Below are 15,160 nucleotides of genomic sequence, written 5' to 3' on the forward strand. Positions count from 1 at the left end.
CAAGAGCAATGGTTACGTCATTCTTATTATAGTCGTATACAAATAGAAATAAATATTGTTGCCTATATTTGATTCGTATCAGTTGATGATACAGTTTATAGTGAATCGATTTTTACGATTTATGTGATGTTTGATGTCCTACAGTCGTCCTTTTAGTTCTAGTTACGAATTTATAAAGGAAAAGTAGAAAAAAAAATCTTGAGAAAACGATTTATTTAGACTGTTGATTTTCAATACTACAAGTTTACTATTATTATAATTTTATATTGACATATGCTTTAACATATTTATTAGTCCGGTCGAACTTTGGGTATCGGTCTTTAGTTAAATCCAAAGTCTTTCCTAAATTCTAGGTCTATTGTTTGGATTGTATGAATTTCTGTTAATTGAAATGCTTATCCCGATTATTCACAACTATAAATACAAGTTAATTTTTCATCATAATTTAAAAAATGTGTACTTTTAACATGTTACCGATGCACGTAATACGTAAATTTGGTTTGGGCTTCACCGATCTACCAACGTTGATTTGGAATGTCTCCGTACTTCTGAGAGTGATAACGCTTAATATCGACGGCCGGAATAAAACACGTGAGTATTATTATAAAGTAAATTGAAACAAATACCTTTTACTTTATTTTTTTATAAATTAGAACTGGAATTTAGCCCATAATTTCTTTTTCATATCGAATTGTAACGAGCTCGCTGCTTCATTTGCATGTTTTATAAGACCTTCAAAAAATTCATCATCATTCTCATCACTAATTACTTTCACTGATCCATTTTTACTTATAGTTTCGCATAGTTATTATACATAATATTTAATGCTAACGAGACCAGGACAACAACAAAATACTTTTAACTTTTGCATATATTACAGGAAGTTTGCGTATTTTATACTAATTTTTGTATTTAACATTTATTTTCAGCTATCCCAAAAGCTTTTCACGCGAGCACTATTACATTGATATCGTGTTACTTCTACGTTTACTTTGTATCGATGATTTGGTACGTATTTTTTTACTGTCGGAGAACAAGTGACTGGATATCCGCTATCATAGTGTTCTCTCTTGGTGTTGCCAGTGAGATTGGTGTTTGTAAGATGTTCTACTTATACTTCTACGAGTAAGTATATCTTGTAAAATATAGATTTACTATTTTATTTATTAATAGAATTTAATAAATTCCTCCACTATGTACCAGGCGGTAAGTTAAGAGCTGAGTGTCTTGATCCTTAAGTTAGCTATTCAATTCTTAGGTTGTATCTAGATACATATATTCAACACCTTAAGGTAATTTCAGCTGTTTATGAATATAATTATTATTATTATAAAAAAATAGCTTCCCGCTTTTTTTCGCACAGTAAGATAGGCTTAGAGAACCTATTTAAGTAGATGAAACACTTCGTTCTCCACTTTTCGCTCAATTTTCTATATATGTGTGTCACTACATTTATATAGTAGTATTCATGTTAAGTGACAAAACTCAATGTCGCGTTTTTGTCTACCCGCAACTATTACGTTTACACTCAAACGCCGCCACGACAGCTTCAATTACTACTATAGTTCCTTTTTTTAACCGACTTCTGTAAGAAAAGGAGGTTATCAATTCGACTGTATTTTTTTTTCAGAAGTAGCGTTAGAGATGTAGTTGCCGAATACCTAACGTGCGACGAATTATTAATACCAGCGAGTCGCTTTGAAAGTAATATTTTAAAAACAATGAGACACGTTAAGAAAAGGGCCTTGATATTTTGGATTGTAATCATATCGAATGGCTTTGTTTATGTTACAAAACCTCTCGTTATTCCCGGTCGCCATTTGCCTGAGGACGAATTCATTTTACTTGGTGAGCTACTTTTAAACATTTAAAAAATTTAATTCACATCATTCACATTTCACATGTAAACGTTGAGTGTTTATGGGGCCAAAGTCAACCCTACTGATTTGTTGTCAGAGTGAGGATATGAAAATGATTCACTTCTCGAGTGGCAATAAGTCCGCAGAACAGACACTGGGCAGTTGGGTTAAAACGGCCTCAGATAAAAAGATACATGGTTAATTCCCTTATTATCCATTCCATTGAGTGACGCAATTGAGAATAATATGACTATATGGACGAATTCCCTTTGGAACATATAATGTACATTTATAATATGTTTTTAGGTCTCAATCCAGTGCATGAAAGTCCTAATTTTGAAATAGCTTATCTAGTAACAATCGCTGGCGTTATGATTACAGTTTATTTACCTTCTAACATAACTGCTTTCCTCATTATAATAACCGGCTACACTGAGGCTCAAATGCTAGCGTTGGCTCAAGAAATGCAACTCATATGGGATGACGCTGAAATTTATTATAGAAATTACAAAAATCTGCGAGGAAATTATCCAATTGAAGATCATATTAAGATGAAAAAGCTTATAATAAATAACTTCATAAAGTATCGTTTGAAAGATGTAATAAATTAAGTGATTACTCTAAGTTATCCAAGTCTCATGGCTATATTAAAGTCCATTTATTCAACATTTACCACTTTAAGGTCTACTCTGAAATAAATTTGAATGAAAAACAAAAGTACTGTTTTAATATATTTTTTTAACTTTACAAATCACTAGCTTTATTTAACTCGAATGTAGAGAACGTAGTGACCGAACAACCGAATTAAAAAATAATATTTTCAATTTGACATGTGCGAATAAAACGTACCATATGCGAAATTGTTGATATTATTGAGTATGTTCATTTATTTAGGCTTCCAGGCACGTGTTTGTACATGTGTCTACAATTTTCTCAGAAACAAGTTTACATTTATGATTTGAATAAAACAAGTTGAAATTCGATAAAACTTTTATTAGAAAATTAGTTTTTGTGAAATGGGGTTTTAAGGAACATAACAAAAGTACCTGAGGTCACTGTGACACCATGTACATGTGTCAGTGTTTTCTCGGGCACTAAAATGTGTCATACTCACGTGTAACTCGTAGTTATGTCAAATTAACTTCTAGAACAAAGTTACAGAATAAAACTAGTATTAATATTAAAATTACCCTTAATTTTAGAAATACAAAAAAAACTCCAACACTGTAGTGCAAATATGGTCAATAGGAAGCAAAAGATGAATATAACCGATAACATACTCGTATGTAATTATGAATCGATATGTAAATAGGCTATGTTTGACGAAAGTGTATTCACTTTTAGTGATTGCGAGGATGATTGACATTTTTCGAATGGTCACGAAAACATGTACTTTGTAGCACTAATAAGTCAAGGACTCTATAATTATTATCTGCGTACAAATAATTATTTTTGTTGTGTTTCTTTAACCTACTATCCTGTCCGTTCAAAGCAGTCAAGTGTTTATTTATTTACAATGATAAAATTCAGCTTTTGCTCTCATATATGGAAGAGATTGAGAAAATTTGGATTGGACTACGATGATTTTCCTGTAATTTTGGAAAATGTCAATTCTCTTTTAAGAAATATAACTATTGATATATTCAAAAATAATAAGCGTAAGTATTTATTTATTTTACTAATTTGCAAAAGGCTAAAGGTAAAACAGCTAATTATAAATTAATTTTAATTAAAATAATATTGCTAATGCGCAATGACAGCCTAGACATTAAGTTAAGAAGCGAAAGCGCGGCGCTAAATTCCAACACTCCACACGCAGAAAAAAAATTGGCGGAAAGTGACGGAAACGGAATCTTCCTTCCGTCTTCCCTCTGTGTACCGTGCTATAAACAATAAATATTATTTTCCAATTGGTAAGCTATTCGTTTTAAATGGACCGAATGATTTGAAATTCTCAGCATCTATTTAAAAGCAGCACCCAGTTAAAAGTGTGGCAGATGCGCAAAAATGAAAAATATGTAAATCAGATAGTGCTACATAATATTTAAAAAAAATTTAAATGTATAATAAAAAAAGTAGAGAACGGAATCTTCTCACTAGGTTTTGGGAAACAACGTGAAGCTGATAAGAAAACTTGGACTTGGACCAGATTTTTTAAAATTGTTTCAGCAATTTCTTTCATATTTTATGTTCTTACTGTAATTGGGAGTTCCCTTTATTTTTATGTGTACGTTTTCTCGATGGTCTGGCTGGTATGTTTTAACTATGGGAGAGCTGGTAACTGGACCGCAGTAGCTGTAGTCTTGTCTTTATTCTCCTGCAGTATCACAAGCTTTACAAAACTCGTCTTCATGAAGATAAACTCGTATGTTTGCTCATTTTTTATGTACTTTTTCAATTTTATTTTAAGAAAATTTCAGCTTGATTTTTAGTCATTTATTTGTGAAAAACCAGTTTTATAAATTCATGAGGGATTAAATATTCTATGGGAATGGAGTGTCTTAACACTCAATATCTTATGCTATACTCCTATATGCTATATGCGGGATAGGACTAGCTTAAGTGAAGAAAATTTATTATAAGATATATAAAACTAGATTTTGATTTACAGAAATGATATAAAAGAAATAATCGCAAAGTTTCTTCAATGTCACGCCCAAGTAATACCTGGAACTAGATTTGCTAACAATATTCGTAAACGTCTAAGAATAGTGAAAAGACGCGCCACCAACATTTGGTTGTTTGGAGTTATCAACGGTGGTATTTATGTGATAATACCATTTTTGACAACTGGACGACATTTTACTACGGATATATACTTTATTTATGGTATAAGCAATTATGCATTATCTTATCTAAATTTATTTATCTAAATTAGGTTCTATGCTCCAATATTTATATACCTACATAAAACATCTTACATATATTTATAATTTTTGCTTATTTTTTAGGTCTAGTCCCGATGTTTGAGTCACCTAATTTTGAAATAGCAACAGTTGTGAATATAACAGGTATTGGTTTTGGTATATACACCCAGGTCACTGCAGCAGCATACGTACTAGTAACAGTCGGTTATATAGAATCTCAGATGCATGCCTTAAGTGAAGAACTGCAAGTCGTTTGGGATGACAGTCTAAACTTCTATAACGAAATAAAACACAATTTACGTGATAAAGTAAACGCTGTTGATAACAAAAGAAGATTAATGAATATTTTCATAAGAGTTCGTTTGAGAGACATTACTAAGCTTCATATAGCTAATATTAATCTCTTGCATGAATTAGATAAGGAATTGAGAGCAACTTTGGCTTTAGAATTCACTTTCATAGCATTTTCAATAACAGCTGAACTTCTAGGTGGTTTGGAGAACACTCATCTACAGTTGCCATATACTGTATTGCAAATATTCATGGATTGCCTCGCTGGCCAACGTTTAATAGATGCTTCTAACAATTTCGAAATATCACTGTACAATTGTAAATGGGAGAATTTTAGTATAAAGAATCGAAAAACCGTTCTACTCATGTTGAGAGTATCACAGAGGACGTTGGTGCTGTCAGCTGGTGGTGTAGCGAAATTGGGCTTTCCTTGTATGATGATGATACTAAGAACCGCTTATTCCGCATATACTACATTAAAATCTACGTTAAAATAAATAATTTGATGTTATATTATTTTGTTTATTTTCTTTCATAGCCCTTTATGTCGTCTAGTATTTTATAAAATAAATTTGAATTTCAATAAAACACATTAAAAAAGTTTTACAATAAGTTAGATTAGTGAGAGTTAAATATATTATTCCATTCCGTTTTATTCGATTCCATCTCAATTCTGTATTTTGCCCCTAAACACTTTTTTTAGCTTCTCGCTGTTTCCCGCATTTAGAAGGGAAGGCAAAGGGAACCTGGAAATCTACTGTTAAGACAATCCGTTTCCGTTCCCCATTTTTCAAAACACAAAACCTAAACAAAAAAAAATACTTTATAAAAAAATACCACTAAGAAAAAAACTCAACTAATAGTTAAGGTAGAATTGCAGTATGTGAATATGTAATTATTAATTTATTAATAGAAATTACTATTCAAATCGATTGTATTATTCATAAACGACCATATTGCCTTTGCCATGTCTAACAGTCATCGTTTCAAGAACACTCATAAAGTATATATAGAGGTTATTATTACATTACAAATAAGATTTTAGGAAGTACCATTTTACTAACGGCATCTATTAAAAATCAATAACGGCAAACTACTAAAAAAGTAATATATTTTTTAAATAAATCATTATTCAGTATTAATTTCATTAAGACTCCACTTAATTCCTCCGTCCTGTGCGGGATACAGCGTGAAGCTGTAAAAAAGTAAAGTGTTAGCAAAAAATCTAATGTTGTGATTTTGTTTTGATTCTGATGTAAAAGAAAATCAATTTAGATCGTATTCTAATGTTCTAGCTAATTGAACATGGACCGACCCAAGCTTAGTTCACGCCCACCAGTAACTGTTTTAAGGAAATTCGGGTTAGAACATGACGATTTTACAACAATAATGGAAAATATAAATTTCATGCTTAGAATTTTAACTATTAATATTTTCAATAACTCAAATTGTGAGTATAAGTTTAAATAAACTTTTAAATTAGTAGAAACATAATAAAATTATTATGCTTTTATAAGAAACTAGCGGACGCGCGCAGCTTCGCTTGCGTATGTAGGGGTGAATTCTAATAACCCATGAAACATGTGTTCGATGAAATATTTTTAAGAGTCTAAATTTCAAATTTTATAAAAATCGGTGGCGATTTAAAGATTTTTCCATACAAACTTTCAACCCCTTATTTGCACCCTTAGGGGGCGAAATCTAGAAAACCACGAAACACATGTTCAATTAAATATTTTTAAGAGTGTATATATCAAATTTTATAAAAATTGGTGGCGATTTAAGAATTTTTCTATACACACTTTCAACCCCTTATTTGCACCCTTAGGGGGAGAATTCTAGAAAACGATGAAACACGTGTTCAATTAAATACTTTTAAAAATCAACATTTAAAATTTTATAAAAATCGGTGGCGGTTTAAATTTTTTTCCATACAAACTTTGAACCCCTATTTTACCCCTTTAGGGTAAAAATTTTTCAAAATCCCTTCTTAGTGGATGTCCAGATTATGAAAGTAAACATCTGTCCAAATTTCACGTTTCTACCATTAGCGGTTACGGCTGTGCGTGCGTCTTACCTCAGTCAGTGAGGACAAGTCCTGTATATAGAAGATAAAGTACTATCTAAATCATTAAAAGATGCCGTGATCATAGAGTTCCTGTAATATTTTATTAATTGTATATTATCAGCATTTTTTATTATTATTTTTTAAATTATTTTCTAAGTAACTTTTTTATAGCTGTACCTGTTATCTCCTACATATTTGTAATAATTGGAAGCTTTGCTTACTTTTATACTTATATATTGTCAATAATATGGATGGCTTACTTCTATTATGGGAGGACTGGTAACTGGACTGCAATGGCGATTGTCTTGTCTCTTTTCGCATGCAGCATCACTAGCTTTACTAAGCTCATTTTTATGAAACTCAATTCGTAAGTAATCATTTATTCATAGCAGATAGGAATAATTATTTTTTGTTGTTCAAATTCGTATTTAATTCAAAATATTCTTTATTCAAATAGACTATTGTAAGCAGTTTTGAATCGACGAATGAACATACAAACACAAAGTGTTAGTAGGTACTGTTTTTTACAGTTACTTTAAATGGCTGTAGTGGCCAAATATATTGAGGAATTTCATTATTTTTCATTATACAGATATACTCAAACCCATAAAAGAACTTTGCAGAAGCGAAATTTTGGCGAAACGAGCTTATCTTTATTTTCCGTTCTTATCCTATGCCTGTATATTTCATCGGATCAATAGAATATTATAGTTCACAAATTATGAGGCAACTGTAATAATACGTGCATCATTAAAAATACCTCGCAGAGGATCTTGAGTTTTTAGGTTTTAAATAGATCTCACAGCCCTATTGGCCAATTCAATTATTTTGTGAGATTATAAAATTATTTATGTATTTTAAATTTTAAATGCCTTTTTTTACAGAAAAAATGTAAAGAATTTGATTGAAAAATTTCTGCAATGTCATGCCCAAGTAGTGCCGGGAACACGATTCTGTAAAAATCTCCAAAAACAACTTAAAACAGTAAAGCGGCGAGCTATTATCATTTGGGTGTTTGGAATGCTTAATGGAACCATTTATGTGCTGCTACCTTTCATAATACCTGGAAGACATTTTACTACAGATTTATACGTTATTTATGGTAAATTAAATCAAAGTATTTTTTAATTTACTTGGTGTTCAGGGAGAATTTTCCTCCATCTACCTATGTCCTACACTTTGCGTTCACTTACAGGCGCTACAAGTTAGATTTAATTTTGTAATATATAAAAATTATCTATGAAAAGAGATTTTGGCCTCACTATTATCACTTTTTGCCTTGGCGTTAAGAAAAAGTAATATGCAAATAAGTATTTAGAAATTGCACCGTAACCTCTGAGTGAATGACAGACATTATAAAACAAACACTATTAAAACATAGAAAACTGAATATTTTTTCTAATTTTCAGGTTTAGTTCCAATGTTTGTAACACCAAACTTCGAAATAGCAACAACCCTTAATATAACAAGTATCGCTTTCGGTATTTACACTCTGGTTAGTATTGCAGCGTACATTCTGATCGTAGTAGGTTATATCGAATCTCAATTGCATGCTCTTAGTGAAGAACTATGCACCATTTGGGAAGATGGTACAAATTTTTATAATGTATCCAAGAATAAATTTGATGGCACTGGTGGAAAAGAAGATATAATAAACCAGTTTATTGGAGTTCGTTTAAGAGATATCCTCCAGCTGCACATTGCTAACATAAATCTCTTACATGAACTGGATCTAGAATTAAGAATGAGTTTAATTTTGGAATTTAGTCTCACAACTTTTGCCATAACTGCTGAACTTCTTGGTGGTGTCAAGAACACTTATTTACAACTATCGTATACAATATTACAAGTATACATGAATTGTCTTGCGGGCCAACGACTTATTGATGCTGGAAAGAGTTTTGAAAATTCACTATATAGTTGCAAATGGGAAAATTTTAATGTTAAAAATCAGGAAACTGTTTTAATTATGTTGAGAATGGCTCAGAAGACGTTGGTACTATCAGCTGGAGGCATCGCGAAATTAGATTTTGCTTGTCTGATGGAAATTTTGAAATCAACTTATTCTGCTTACACCACATTGAATCTACTGTGAAATAAAATCTTTGACGAAAGTAAAGCTTTTTATTTTTTGCAAATATCATTTATTAATTATAGGTAATAAATAAAACACAACTTTTAAATTATACTGTTAAATATTATATTTTTTAAATTATAGTTAATTGATAATAGGCTGTCATAATATATAAACTTCATCAAATAGAACTTTGAAAAAGTTATGGAAATCTGCGTTGTAGTGTTGAGCTAGCTGTTTAGTATAATGTGTGCTTGTGATTAAATATTACAAAGCTGAATGTAAAGTAGTAAATGTTGAATAAATAGAATTTAATACAGACATGAGGCACGGAAAGCTTAGAGTTGACAGCCCACCCGCAGATAATGTGAGAGTCTTTTGCGATATATGTAAAATTAGTAGTACGGTTTGCCTGTTTTGTGTATCAAAATTTTCCCATTTACAAAAATATACAGCAGTTTCGAAATTGACACACGCATCTATCAGTCGTTGGCCAGTGAAGCAATCCACTGCTACCTGCATTAATGAATAAGGTAATTCTAAATACGTGTTCTCTAAGCCTCCTAGAAGCACGGCTGTTATACTTATAAATAACAAAATGAACTCTACAGCTATTGCTCCACGGAACACCGCCTCTACTTGTTGTATTAAGTTCATATTAATTACATGAATTTTAACTATATTTTTCAAACGATCTCTAATTAAGTTATTAATAGTTTCGTTTTCTTCATTTTGGCCTTCTAGTTGTTTAAGATCTTCAAAAGTTTCGACATTAGTAGAATTTTCTTTGGTATCGTCCCAAATTTGTAAGATTTCTTGGCTTAAGGCGAGTAATTGCGCTTCAACGTAGCCAGTTATGATGATTAGAAAAGCAGTAATGTTAGACGACAGAAAAACCGTTAAGCCGATACTGGCAGAAAATAAAAATATGGCAATTTCATAATTAGGGCTTTCAAACATCGGATCTAACCCTAAAAAGATAGAAAAACAAAATGACTATACTTCAAGATCACTATTTTCAATTTTTTTATTTTATCTTTGGTAATGCAATTTATATATAACAATAGCTTACCATAAAGAATAAAATCATCTTCTGGAAAATGGCGTCCAGGAGTAAAAAGTGGCTTTAGCATGTATATAGCACCGTTAGAAATTATGACTATCCAAAAAATCATAGCTCGTTTCTTAACAAATCTCATTGTTTTTAAAATATTTTTCTCAAATTGACTCCCAGGGACTATTAAACTATCACATACAAGGTATCCTGCTATGATTTCTCTTACTTTATCCCTGAAACAATTAATTTAATACATACAAAATATTCAAATACATAAATGGACGAACATGGACAGTGAGGTAGTAGAAGTATTTTGTTCAACTAGACTGCTGTAAAATAACTGCTTTATCGCATTGGCTGAAATTATGAATTTTGTTTTTAACGTGGGTTGTAGTATTTAAAATGACAATTAAAATTAAAGCAGTAAATAAGTAATTGTGTACTTCTAGGGTCGCTAGTATTACCATAATCAGAATTTTGCGCATTTAGGCTATTTGCTAAATACTCGTAAATAGCTGGAACTTGCTTAAGTTAGACATGAATAGGATTCATAGAATGGACATGAGTCAAAGAGTTTTTGTCTATGTATACGACCTGCTGGGTGATGGATCTCAACGATGTGCATTTATCTTACATAACCAAAAGTATAAAAAAGTTTGAAGCATTGGGTATTGATGAGCGGAGCATAAAGCAATTGGTGAAGGAGCGTTTCTTTAGTCGCCTGAAAAAAGTGCTTGGCAGCCTTTTATCTGGTGGCAACAAGGTGCGTGCTTTCAACGGTTGGGTTATGCCGCTTTTAGCCTATACTTTTGGCATTGTAAGATGGACGCAGACTGAGTTAGACTCCGTAGATCGCCAAATACGTAAATTGTTGACGACATACCGAATGCACCATCCGCGTTCGTCTGTAATGAGACTGTATATCCCGCGTAAGTGTGGAGGTCGTGGCTTTTTGAATGTCAAGAACCTCCATAACCACGAGGTATGCAGTCTTAGAGAATATTTTCTCAAGATTGACGTGGATATGCACAAGGATGTGGTAACAGTTGACAAAGGCCTTACTCCTCTTTCCTTGGGCAAAGAGAACTGGCGTCGGCCTGTAGTATTTACTACTTCTGATCGCATGGCTGTATGGAAGAGCAAGGAGCTGCATGGTAGATTCCATAGAGCCCTAGTGGGCCAGGACGTGGATACTGCTTCATCATTATCTTGGTTACAGTTCGGGGATCTTTTCGGAGAAACTGAAGGTTTTGTCTGTGCAATTATGGACGAAGTTATCAAGACACGGAACTACCAGAGACATATTATGAAAGATGGCACTATCGACATCTGCCGGGCGTGTCATCGACCTGGGGAGTCCCTCAGACATATTGTCTCTGGTTGTTCTCATCTTGCTAATGGTGAGTATTTGCATAGACACAATCAAGTAGCCAAGATAATACACCAGCAACTTGCTCTTCAATATGGCCTTGTAGAATTGGAGGTGCCTTACTACAGGTACAATCCCATGTCAGTTCTTGAAAATAGCTGTGCTTTGCTCTACTGGGATCGGTCTATTATTACTGACAGGTATATTGTTGCCAATAGACCTGATATAGTACTAGTAGACCGAGTGGCGCGCCGCGCGGTGATTGTTGACGTTACTATCCCACATGATGAAAATCTCGTGAAGGCCGAAAAAGACAAACAATCTAAATATTTGGACCTAGCCCATGAGATTACCGCCATGTAGGATGTCAATGCGACTATCATTGTGCCGATAGTGGTTTCAGTTAACGGTTTAATAGCGAAAAGCCTCGATCAACACCTTAAGAGGCTATCGCTTAGCTGTTGGATCAAGAACCGGATACAGAAGGCAGTATTACTTGAGACGGCACGTATTGTGCGGAGGTTCCTCTCTCTGGAGCCCTAGCCACCGATGGCTTGGACCCTTGTCCCGCCCTCGGAAGAGTGGTTTTTTTATATTTTTAAATGTATCTTTTTTTTTTTTTTTTTTATAATAATTTATATTTAAAAATGTAAAAATAATTCGCTAATTTAATAAAAGTATAAATTACATTTAATTAAAAACCTTCTCTCAAATAATGCCACTTGAACTCACGACCATACCTTTATTCCGATAGGCCCAAAATTAAATATTTTATGTTATTCTTGTAATGTCATGTTCAAGACTAACAGTTTAATACAAAAAAAATAACTCACTCAAATAAATACATAAACATAAACTTGCAAAAAGCTATAGTACTGGAAACTCCAACAGAGAAGTTAATGATGGCAGATAGTCTGTTGTCGGTTCGACGGCAGTAGACAAAGGTGTACCACACCGTGGAGAAAATGTACACGTAGACGTAGCTCCAAGTTATTATTATAGTTATACAGAACAGTATCGGTGTACCTTAAATAAAAGTAGTTATTAATATTGGAATCAATTCATTTACATTAAGCAGCTGACGGAGTGTTGCTAACGGAGTGTCTTAACACTAGGTTCCCTCTGCCTATGCTGCTGTGTGTGGAATTACAGCGTGAAGCTTATTTTTACTGAGCAGTTGTAATCACGACGGTTCTGGTTCCAACTCTTACTCGAGGGAATAAATTATTTTAATTACCTCGCGTTGGTATGAAACAAAGCGCGGCTTTGAGCTCAATGTCAGGAAAATTGATACGGAAAGGGGAAAGGGAGTCTCTTAACACTAGGTTCCTTCACACTGTAGCCCGCATAGAGCGGGTAAGGTTTTACAAATTAAGTGTTAAGAAATTCCAATCCCCACTATATTCTTTTACTAGCGACCCTCTTGCGGCTTCGCCCGCTTTAACTACTGGATTATTCATGTAATGTATGTTTGCAAAGCACTTAAGATAATGTGAAAATTAATTAAACCCTAATGCAACCCGCATTTTTGTGGTTTCAATAAGGATTTTCCAATTGTTTTACACAGCAAGGATTTTTTAGTAGGTACCGTAATTTTAAATCTGTGCTGCTAATCTTTTCAAATACTTATTAAAATATATTTAAATTACTATTTTTAGATAGTTAAATGACTATTTTTAAACGGAAGAAATTATAAACAAAAGCCTTCCTACTAATAACTACTACAAAAAATATGAAACCAAATATATCGCGCTGAAATAATACATTCAACTCCAATTATCCAATACGTGCAAACCCATCTAACTAAATCTTCGTTGCTATAGAGGCAGCCGGGTTTTTTTTTCGAGCTTGTGGTTAATGCTGAAGGGGTTATTCTGTCCCTGATGAAAAGCAAGCACGACGTGGCTGCCTGTGAGGAAAATTAAATAGAATGCATGGACCGGGAATCGAACCCGGGCCGCCCGCGTGGCAGGCGAGCATTCTACCACTGGACCACCGATGCGTGTAAGGCAAGCGGGCACGTCGGTAGTAGTGGATTTCATTCGTCCGGCGCTTGCGCCGGGAAACAGTACAGGGCGGTTGCCCTTCTTCTGCGGTGTCTCGCGGCGGCTATTACGATAGCCGCGTCATTGGGGGATGGCCTGGGAGCCAAGGGGGAATCGGGTTAACTGGGGGGTCAACTAGGGGAAGGGGCCGCGGTTGCAGGTGCGGCTGCAGGAGTGGGAGTAACATCCTCTCGAACAGTTTGGCGATGGCGTTCAGAAGCGTGATGGGGCGGTAGCCCTCCGGTTTCCTATGGTCCTTCCCTGGCTTCGGGATCATCACGACCAGACCCTCCTTCCACGCCCGGGGGAAGTAACCAAGGCGCAGAATGGCGCTGAAGAGTCTGGCCGTTGCTGCAGTCAGTCGGTTGTCGAGATGGCGTAGGGCGCTGTTTGTGATTCCGTCTGTTCCGGGAGCCTTCCTGGGCTTGAGGCCCCGGATTGCCTTCTTCACGGCCGAAGGTGAGAAGAATGGTGGATCAGGAGCAGTGAGGGCCTTGAGTGAGGAGAGGCGCGTCTTCACCTCCTCTTCGACCTCGGCATGGAGGACTGGGCACTCACTGGGATTCGGCTGGAATTGGGCCGCCAAATAATCCGCCAGCATGTCGGCCCTCTCCTCTGAGGAGTATCTCAGGGAGCCGTCTTGATGGAGTAGTGGGCGGGCTGGAGGCTTCTTCTTCATTATTTGGCGGCTGAGCTTGTTCAGTGAGGGGTAGTCCTCACATGCCTTGGAGATCCGCTCTTCCCATATGTGGGCCTCTCGGCCGCCAAGGGCGACTCTGACTTGGTCAATAAGCCTGTAAAATAAAAATAAAAATAAAAATAGCTTTATTCTCATAGTTTTCTTAACAAGTTGAGTCGCTGAGACTTCCCAGTAAGTAATCAAAGATACTTGTGTTGGGAATGACTCGCTTCTCCGTTTGATACATTTAAGCTTAGAGAATAGTTAATATATAACAGAAGACAAATAAGGGGGCCGTATACGTGTGTGTGTGTGAGTGCGTGTGTGTGAGTGTGTACGTGTGTGTGTGTGTGTGGGTGAGTGTGAGTGTGTGTGTGTGTGTGCGAACATGAGGTATGAGAGGGTTTTTCGTACATGTCCTGTTCTATATATTAATAGGTTATATTTATCTGTGCATTGTGTGTAAAATAGGGAATAATATTACGAAAGTAATGTTTCAGTTTCTATATAAGAAAGTTTATCTAGCCAATTAGTCAAAATCTTCTTGCATGAATAGTTTTTCATAGAATATATGCGAAGGAAGCGATTTATTTTATTGTATAAAGTAGCCGATTGGAAACCATATTGTCGTTTTGCGAAACTCGAGCGTACTTTACATATTGGGGCAACACGATCATTTCGTCGTTTCCTTAATTTATTTTTATCAAAATACATAGTTCCATGACACTTTAAGATTAGGTTTAGAATATAGAGTTTTCGCACAGACAATATACCGCTCATTTTATATAAGACACTTGTTGGAAATCTGTATGACTTAAAGTACATCACCTTAATGAGAGCTCTTTGGGCTC

At 34.6% G+C, this 15,160-nt stretch overlaps 2 protein-coding genes across 2 annotated transcripts; both read left to right on the forward strand.

The window, feature by feature from the left end:
* The first annotated feature begins 310 nt into the window (after positions 1-310).
* LOC146538790 (uncharacterized) lies at positions 311-5,529 on the forward strand. Its single transcript, XM_085185926.1, has 6 exons — positions 311-591; positions 930-1,125; positions 1,631-1,848; positions 2,166-2,466; positions 4,471-4,688; positions 4,811-5,529. The coding sequence occupies exons 1-6, from the start codon at positions 453-455 to the stop codon at positions 5,512-5,514; spliced, it is 1,776 nt and encodes a 591-aa protein (XP_085042052.1). The 5' UTR covers positions 311-452; the 3' UTR covers positions 5,515-5,529.
* Positions 5,530-7,156: 1,627 nt separating this feature from the next.
* Positions 7,157-9,180, forward strand: LOC146538791 (uncharacterized). The gene is made up of 3 exons (XM_085185927.1): positions 7,157-7,452; positions 7,970-8,187; positions 8,495-9,180. Exons 1-3 carry the CDS (start codon positions 7,337-7,339, stop codon positions 9,178-9,180), a joined length of 1,020 nt encoding a protein of 339 aa, XP_085042053.1. The 5' UTR covers positions 7,157-7,336.
* The last annotated feature ends 5,980 nt before the right edge of the window (positions 9,181-15,160 follow it).

This window comes from Heliconius melpomene, chromosome 5, assembly GCF_056956725.1.
Source record: "Heliconius melpomene rosina isolate 202511_hmr_F chromosome 5, ASM5695672v1, whole genome shotgun sequence".
NCBI lineage: Eukaryota > Metazoa > Arthropoda > Insecta > Lepidoptera > Nymphalidae > Heliconius > Heliconius melpomene.

What these genes read in the sequence shown, in the direction of transcription:
- LOC146538790 (XM_085185926.1), top strand. Translation starts at nt 453, where the DNA reads ATGTGTACTTTTAACATGTTACCGATGCACGTAATACGTAAATTTGGT. An exon ending in TTCTACTTATACTTCTACGA is followed by an intron (nt 1,126 to 1,630) that starts GTAAGTATATCT and finishes TTTTTTTTTCAG; the next exon opens with AAGTAGCGTTAGAGATGTAG. An exon ending in CGTTTGAAAGATGTAATAAA is followed by an intron (nt 2,467 to 4,470) that starts TTAAGTGATTAC and finishes TTTGATTTACAG; the next exon opens with AAATGATATAAAAGAAATAA.
- LOC146538791 (XM_085185927.1), top strand. Translation starts at nt 7,337, where the DNA reads ATGGCTTACTTCTATTATGGGAGGACTGGTAACTGGACTGCAATGGCG. An exon ending in ATTTTTATGAAACTCAATTC is followed by an intron (nt 7,453 to 7,969) that starts GTAAGTAATCAT and finishes CTTTTTTTACAG; the next exon opens with AAAAAATGTAAAGAATTTGA. An exon ending in AGATTTATACGTTATTTATG is followed by an intron (nt 8,188 to 8,494) that starts GTAAATTAAATC and finishes TCTAATTTTCAG; the next exon opens with GTTTAGTTCCAATGTTTGTA.